The sequence below is a fragment of the Phasianus colchicus genome, chromosome 4 (genome assembly GCF_987193195.1).
Source record: "Phasianus colchicus chromosome 4, bPhaCol1.hap1.1, whole genome shotgun sequence".
NCBI lineage: Eukaryota > Metazoa > Chordata > Aves > Galliformes > Phasianidae > Phasianus > Phasianus colchicus.
Window position 1 is genome coordinate 26,767,385 of NC_143439.1, and position 7,851 is coordinate 26,775,235.

The following is a 7,851-nucleotide window of genomic DNA, read 5'->3' on the forward strand; positions in this document are numbered from 1 at the left end:
TTTTTCCTCTTTCCCCTTCCACACAAGCCGTTCCATATTCCCATCACCTCCATCCCCCACTCCCCCTGCGCAAAGCTGCGCTAACCCATTGCCCCACTCCCTCACATCCCCCAGCGCGGCACTTCGCAATGGAAACCCCCCTCTCAAAGAGCTGCCCCCCAAATTTCCCACCCCACCACGCACACCCACACCTGCACTTCATTACACTTTAATCAACACCTGTGCTTCATTGCATCCCAGTGAGGGCAGCTCCGCCCAGACTGAGGGCGCTCCTAATGCTTGGGGGGTTTTACGGTATGATCTGGGGGAAATTTAAGGGATTTTGAGGGGTGGCGTAGGGATACCTTGGGGGGCGGGGGGGGAGGGCTGAGGTTAGTTCTTTGGGCTCTGTTGGAGCCAGTGCATGGGCGCGCACTGCCACCTAGCGGGGCTGCGGTGGTGACTCAGCCCAGGGCATCCCCAGGAGCTCAGGTGGAGCTGTTCCCGGAGATGTTACAGGGGGAGAGACGGCTTTGCTGTTGAAGGTGCAGTGTTCTCCGCTTTGCGTGCTGTATTTTGTTCTTGTCCTCCCACCCTCTCCCCATCATTTCTGGTTTCCCTATTTTGTGGCCGAAATCACAGAGTCTCAATTGCGGAGGGGGCAATCCCTGCAGAGCTTCTATCAATCACTGTGATGCTCTGACAGCAGCTGGGAAATATGTCTAGTGTGCAACGGGGGCTCCTTTGTGCCTCTAGGACTTCTGGAACGTTTATTTCCTTATGTAAGCACTACTCTAGGTTTGTTCGGGTCTTTGTCCTTGTCTGTGTCCATTGGGGTCACTGTGGCTGATGATGGCATAGCTGTGGGATGCACAGGCAGTGCCACTCCTCAGTGCTCCCGGTGCATTAGGACCACCAGGGATGGGACTTGTGAGGATTGGATGACCAAGAAGGGGTTAGAGATGGGACCCCTGGGGATGGAAGAGGCAAAGATAGAGCCCACAGATACGGAGTCCTTAGGGATGGGACACACAGGGTCTGGGTCCATAGGGATCTTTCTGTCTACTGGCAGTTTGCTCTGTAACCAAGCCCTGAATAATTCAGGCAGCAGCAGCACTTCAGCTGCAGCCTTCAGAGGCCGCTGCTGTGTGTGTAAGGGCTGCAACTGCCACAGGCAATTAAATTGGATTATTGCAGGAAGTGGGCTATTAGGGTTTGTTATTTATTTAGAATCAAGCTGCCTTCTTCTATCCTTTTTTTTTTTTTTTTTTTTTCTTTTCTTTTCTTTTTTTTTTTTTTCCCCTCCCTGCTGCATGGACCTCACAAGGGTAAATCATCCTCCAAGCCAAGGATGCCCCATGAGGATGCACCGATCCCCCCCCCAGCCCCACATCCCATTGTGGATGAGAGGAACGAATGGGTCTCACTGGGCTGAGTGCTGCAACGGCAAGAAAGGAAGAGTCTTCTGAGCACCCCAACCCTCCTGCAGGTATGGCCTCTAAATATAGGGGCAGTTCTACTTCTATACATACAGAGATGGATGCAACATGCGTGTCTGTGTGTCTGCCTGCTTATATATTTATAAGTGCGTGTATATATATTTATGATTCTATTTATAGACACAAGTATATATATAGATACGGATACAGGACCATGCGTGCCACCCTCAAGCATGTGTTGTTCCCCCCCCCTCCTCCCATGATCTTCCTCTTCCTCACAGCTGAAGGTCACCTATGGCGTTTCCTGTGAACCTGACCCCCGGGACAACTCCCCCTCCTCCCCCCAGATGGCCCTGCAAGTGGGATTTTCTGGTGCTGGTGGGCACCAGAAAGGAAGGGTATGGGATGAGTGAAGAGGAGGGCTTTTCCAGAGGCTTTGGGGTGTGGAGGGAGGATAGGGGGTGGGGGAACGAGAGGTGTGTTTGGGGAGACCGTCCCCATGGGGTGTGGGGCAGAGATGAAGCAGGAGTAGGGATAAGAGGTAGGATGGCATTAGGGGCCACTGGGGATGAGGGATGCTGCCGCTGCCCCCCCCCCCGGCTCGGTGTTCAGCCCCGGGGCCCCACACGGGAGGGGTCGGCCCCGGCCCCTTCCCCGCAGCTGCCGGCTGTCATCTCCCGGCGAGGCTGCAACCCAATCTCTGCCGGCCCGGCGGCCCTGGGGGGGCCCCGCCGTAACCCGAGGCAGCGCCGCGCCCCGCACCGCCGGGGGCTGCTCGGCCTAGCACAGGTGCGGCCCCCCCGGGCTGCCAGCGGCGGGGGCGGCCCCCTCCCGCCGGTGCCGGGTGGCGGAGCGGGATGCCGAGCCCTCCTCCCGCCCTTCCTCCTCCTCCTCCTTCTCCTCCTCCCGCCGGCGGCATGCGCCCGGCCTTCCTCTTCCTCCTCCTCCTCCTCGCCCTGCCCGCTCGCGGCCGGAGGGAGCGGCTGCCCGGCGGGGGGCACTCCGCGCCTTCCTCCTCCTCGTCCTCCTCTCCCTCTTCCCTGACGGCGGCGGGCCCGGGCCGGCGGCGGGGCCGGCTGTACTGCCGGGTGGGCATCGGCTTCCACCTGCAGCTGCACCCCGACGGCCGCGTGGACGGCGCGCACGCCGCCAGCCCGCTCAGTGAGTGCCGGGGCCGGGGCCCCTTTCTGCCCGCGTTTTGGAGGTCGGGGCCGTGGCAGCTGGCCGCATGGAAGCAGAAAGGTTTCTCTGGGTGGGAACTCTCCCTGTCCCAAACCATCCCTCTGAACCGCGGCTCCCGGGGCTGGGGTGGGGACAAACCTGCGTGGCTTGAGAACAGGTGAGAAATTTGGGGTAAAATGGGGCTTCCCGAACCTGCGATCTGTCGGCACTGGCCCGAGCCGTGCATAAGAGCACCATCGGCACCCAGCTTGTCCCCCGTGGGCTCGGGGAACCGGCTGGGAAATAAGGAGAGGAATAAGCCAAACCCCAGAGCCGCAGCGTCATGCTGCTTGCTGGGGACAGGAGCAGCAGAGCCGCGCAGAGGCGGTTGCTGAGGAGCGGGGCCTTTGCTGGAGAAATGCAGCCGTGAGATTTCTGCTTTATTTTTGTCACGCTGATGCAAAAAGAAATGTGATTTATTCTGAGCTTTCTGTCGTCCTAGGCGTTCTGGAAATCTTTGCTGTCTCTCAGGGGATCGTTGGAATCCGAGGAGTTTTCAGCAACAAATTTCTAGCTATGTCAAAGAAAGGAAAACTCCACGCAAGTGTGAGTATTCCCAGTGCGTACAGCACAGTACTGGTGCTGCAACAGCTGTGTGCACACACTAGTGCTCGGGGCCTGTGGGTGCCTGCCCTGTGTTGGTGATGCTGCAACACGAGTGTTGGTAATGTACTGGGGCTACCCAAGCCCACAGGGAGCCATCAAGTGAGGTTCATGCACTCTCAGTGCTGCTCTGCACTGAATTCTATGGGGGCATGTCTCCTGGGGGTGCCCAGAGGGTGAGTGCTTTGTTGTGTCTAAGCAGGGTGGGTCTGGGAGAGCGATGATGGCTGTGGGGGGGGGAATATGGAAAATGGGCAGAGCAGGAGTAGGCAAAACAATGGCCTTGCAGTATCTAAAGGGGGGCTATAAGGTGGAAGGGGATAGACTCTTTAGCAGGGTCTCTTGTGATAAGACAAAGGGAAATGGTTTCAAACTAAGAGGGAAGTCTTGAATTGGGCGTAAGAAGTTTTTTACAATATGGGTGGTGAGGCACTGGCACAGGTTGCCCAGAAAGGTGGTGGAATCCCCATCCCTGGAGACGTCGAAGGTCAGACTGGAGGGGCTCTGGGTACCTGATGTAGCTGTTGTGGGTCCCTGCTCATTGCAGGGGAGTTGGACTGGATACTCTTTAAGGATCCTTCCAATTCAAATCATTCTATGCTTCTATGAAAATGCAGCAAGGAACTCAGCCTCATCTGTGCGTGGCAAATCCATGTTGCAGGAGCATCCTTGGAGAGAGACATGGCGCCTTCCTCTGTTGAAAGCCATCAATTTGTAGAAACTTGACCCAAACGCCTGAGGATGGCCGGGCTGATAACACCGATAATGCAAAGCCTGCATCTGTTGTTCCTCCTGGCCTTGGCGGGATAAAGTTATTTCATGGCCCAATGCACAAAGCAAGCTCTGTGCCCGTCACTCACAGCCATGCTTTGATGCGGAGCCGCTGCGGTGCCACGGTGCTGCACTGTGGTACAGCCATGCCCGCAGGCCTGCTGCTGCTCTGAGAGTAGCTCTGCGGGTCTACAGCTTTCCAGGAGCCTTGGTCAGCCCTAAACCCAGCAGTCAGGGTGCCATGGGGCAGGGGGATGAGCATAGGAATTGCACATGGAGATGCAGCATTTCAGGTGCTTTTTTAAAAAGCAGGAAAGCACAAGAAAATCAGTGGGGATGGTTTGTCTTCCATGCAGAGACTGAAAGATTTGATTCCAGGTGTTACACAGGGAAAAAAATCTGCTGGGAAAGTACATTGCAACACAATCCCAATTCTGGGGAAGGATTTTCCTGTGGAGTCCCAGTTTGTACAGGGAGGTATTAGGAATGGTGGAAGCTTGCTGGATTCCAGCATGTTCCCTGCGCATCCCTCACCGGTTTCGGAGCAACAGTTTGGGAGAGTCAGCACAGTGCTATGGGCAGGGGGTGTGGGTGGGGGCAGCCCCCCAGCTAACTTCTGTCTCTGCCTGCAGGCACGGTTCACTGCTGAGTGCCAGTTCCGTGAGCGCTTCCAGGAGAACAGCTACAACACCTATGCCTCAGCCGTGCACCGTGGGCAGCGCTCTGGCCGCCAGTGGTACGTGGCCCTCAACAAGCGGGGCAAGGCTAAGAGGGGCTGCAGCCCTCGTGCCCGTCCCCAGCACGTCTCCACGCACTTCTTGCCCCGTTTCCGGCAGCCCCCTCCGTCCCAGCTGGCTTTCACCGTCGCCCGCCCTGAGAAGAAGCCACCTCCACCCCCACTGCCGCCCAAGAAGATGGCCACGGCACGGCACAGCCCCGGTCCCGGCCGCTACCGGCTGAAGTTCCGCTTTGGGTAGTGGCTCCTCAGGACGCTGAAGGGCTGCTGGGTAGGGTGATGCTGGGATGGACGTGGGAAGGACGTCTGTTGGCAGAGATGGGACCCACAGTCCAGCTGCTGATGGTATTTTGCTGTGGAACCTCCACGGGACCGTGACACCTTCCCTCTCCTGTCAGGAGCTGGCTGAGCATTGAGTTGTCACAGTGCCATCGTGACAGTCCTCTTCTCTGGGCTGAGCAAACCACGAGACCTCAGCGCTCCTCACATGTCTTCCACGTGTATTTGTATATATGAGCAACAAGATGTAGGACACACTAGAAGTTCACAAAAAATCTGGACTGTCTGAGGTCATACAGCTTCTTCCAGGTTTTCCCAGATGAGTCCCTCTGAACCGTCTCTCACTGCATCCTGAGTTTGCCGTGCTAACAGAAGTCTGGGCTGCTGCTGGGTGGACATCTTATGAACTCAATATGAGAGATGTGATATCTTGTTAATTCTTAACGTTTACAGATGCTGAATTCAGATTGCAGCCTTCCATGTTGGAGATGAGGCCTGCAGAGCAAATGCAGCCCAACACAGCTGTGACATCCATGAGGTATTCTGTGCTGTCACTGGCTTTAAGTTTACAGCCACGTTATTTTGAGTAGAAGAGCTGCTATCAGAACTAATAGGAATAAAACAATGTCTATATAATGAGAAGAAACCCCACACCACTGCCTTGATGAACATGTGAAGTGGCATAAATCTATTTATTTCTACCTAGGAGAACAACTGCTGTTCCATGTAGGATGTGACTTTGCTCAATAAGTCCCACGTGAACACGGGAGCTGCACAGAGCTTTATGTTGTGTTGAACACTGACATCAACTTTGATGCTTACAGAAGCCTTCATTATTCCTTAGAGTGCTGGGAGAGAGGAAAACAGTACAGCCAGAAGACAGAGCTACAATGTTCACACTGCTTCTGTTTTGGTGTCTTCTCAAGTCTGCTTCTGGCACATGGCTGCCCATCAGACACATGACCAAGTTGTGACTGAGCATGCTGTTAAAGCTAAACTTACTTCCTGGGCTTACTGATGTTAAGTTTTGATTACTAGCATTAAGATAGCACAATTCACAAAATTCTACTGGGTGACACCATTTTGACCTATTTCACAAAATGTGCTCTCAATTTTTTCACTGCTCTGTGGTAAGTGTTAGGAAAGCATTACAAATAAATAGAGAATGGATCACGAGAAGGAGTTCTGAGTGATGGACACAGCCATTGGCTTTGGAGGCACGTCCAAGGAAAAAACAGACTGGCGTGCTGCAAAACACTGCAACGTACTTAAGGGGAAATCATCAGTAAGCTTCTTTCTTTTTGAGTAAGGTTCAAAGTTAATATGAAGATCAAGCAAAGTAGCACTGAAGTCATAGCAGTAACTTAAATTGTAGAACCATAGAATTGTTTGAGTTGGGAAGGACCCTTAAAGGCTACCTGTCTCAACTTCCCTGCAATGATCAGACAACCTACAGCGACATCAGGTGCTCAGAGCACCTCCAGCTTGACCTTGAGTGTCTCCAGGGATGGGGCTTCCACCACCTCTCTGGGTGACCTGTGCCAGTGCCTCACCACCCTCCTTATAAGTGACAACATGGGACTCCTTTGTTCAGCCCAGACAGATTTCACCAGGCTTTTTTTTTTTTTTTCTTAGGCACCCTGAGTGAGGTACCACTGATGATCAGAAAGTAATATGAGAGGTTTTTTGTTGGTTTTTAAGTATGCAAAACAAAAAACCAACCAACAACAAAAAACAGCACCCAGATTTCCTCCACAGGGATTATTTTAAACTTTAATGGAAAGGGATGGAAACAGCCTTGTGGAGAAAGCTCCTGTTCTTATTCTGCACAGAAATATTTATCCTGACTTTTTTTTTCTTTTGGCTGAGGAGCTCATGGGGTAATGCTCTCTAGCTGCCTGGAGTGTGCTTTGTCTGCAGATCCCAAAGCAGCAGCCACTTTGCTGTGAAGATTCCAGAGGAAATCCATTCTACTCTTCTGTAGATGTGTTGGCCCTGTGCTGAACCAGAATGGGGAAGAGGATTGAGCCGTGCCCAGTGCTAACGGAGCATGGGTTTGGGGCTGCTGCAGCATCAACTGCTGCTGTTGCCAGTGCTGTCCCTTCAGCTGTTGCCACATCCAGTGCTGCTCACTGCTCCCCACACACTGCTTTGCCCAGTGAATGGCTGAAACCTCTTTATATCTGCAATGGCTGCAGAAAGGAAAGGGAAGAGGAGGAAAAAAAGCTCAAGTTTTTGGAGATGGTGCATATGGTACCCTGACACCATGTGTGGACTTGCTGAGAAAGAGTGGGGCTCTGGGTGCCACCAGTGGGGCTGCAGATAACACCAGTGTGGAACTTTGGCAATGCCAGAAGGTAACATTTTTTTTGCTTAAAGGTCTCCTAATTTGATACAGGCTGCAATGTGTACAATACCATTGTGACAGTCCTTGTTTTCAAGGGATGGGACATGGATGTGAGGTGTTTTCCTCTCAGAACCTCAGTCCTCCTCTTTTCTTTCTGACATCCCATTTACCTCACTTGGGCTGAATCATCCATAGAGATAACAATCCACATTTGAGCTGTCAGTATGATTTGCTGTGTTATGTTTTCTTCACGTAGGTCAGAAATCAGCAACTTCGTATTCTTTCAAGCCAATATTATCCTTTGCTGTTGTCTGTTAGGCTCTATTTTGTTCTCTGTGTGGTCAAGACTACACTTTTTCTGCAACACTTCAATATGATTCTTAAAGTTTCCCTTTTCCCATTTGATATATCTTTCTTCTTTTCTTCAATCCAATTCTAGTGTCCTTGAACGTGCCCTGCCTGATGGATACCATATC

General features: G+C 52.9%; 1 protein-coding gene across 4 annotated transcripts; it reads left to right on the forward strand.

The window, feature by feature from the left end:
- Positions 1-362: 362 nt before the first annotated feature.
- FGF5 (fibroblast growth factor 5) lies at positions 363-5,892 on the forward strand. Of its 4 annotated transcripts, XM_031596644.2 has the most exons (5): positions 363-524; positions 622-761; positions 1,307-1,468; positions 3,082-3,185; positions 4,646-5,892. In XM_031596644.2, the coding sequence occupies exons 3-5, from the start codon at positions 1,396-1,398 to the stop codon at positions 4,988-4,990; spliced, it is 522 nt and encodes a 173-aa protein (XP_031452504.2). In that variant the 5' UTR covers positions 363-524; positions 622-761; positions 1,307-1,395; the 3' UTR covers positions 4,991-5,892. The 4 variants fall into 4 exon arrangements, with proteins under 4 accessions (XP_031452504.2, XP_089995076.1, XP_089995077.1 ...); XM_090138950.1 differs by having other exon boundaries at positions 363-761; XM_090138951.1 differs by lacking the exon at positions 622-761.
- The last annotated feature ends 1,959 nt before the right edge of the window (positions 5,893-7,851 follow it).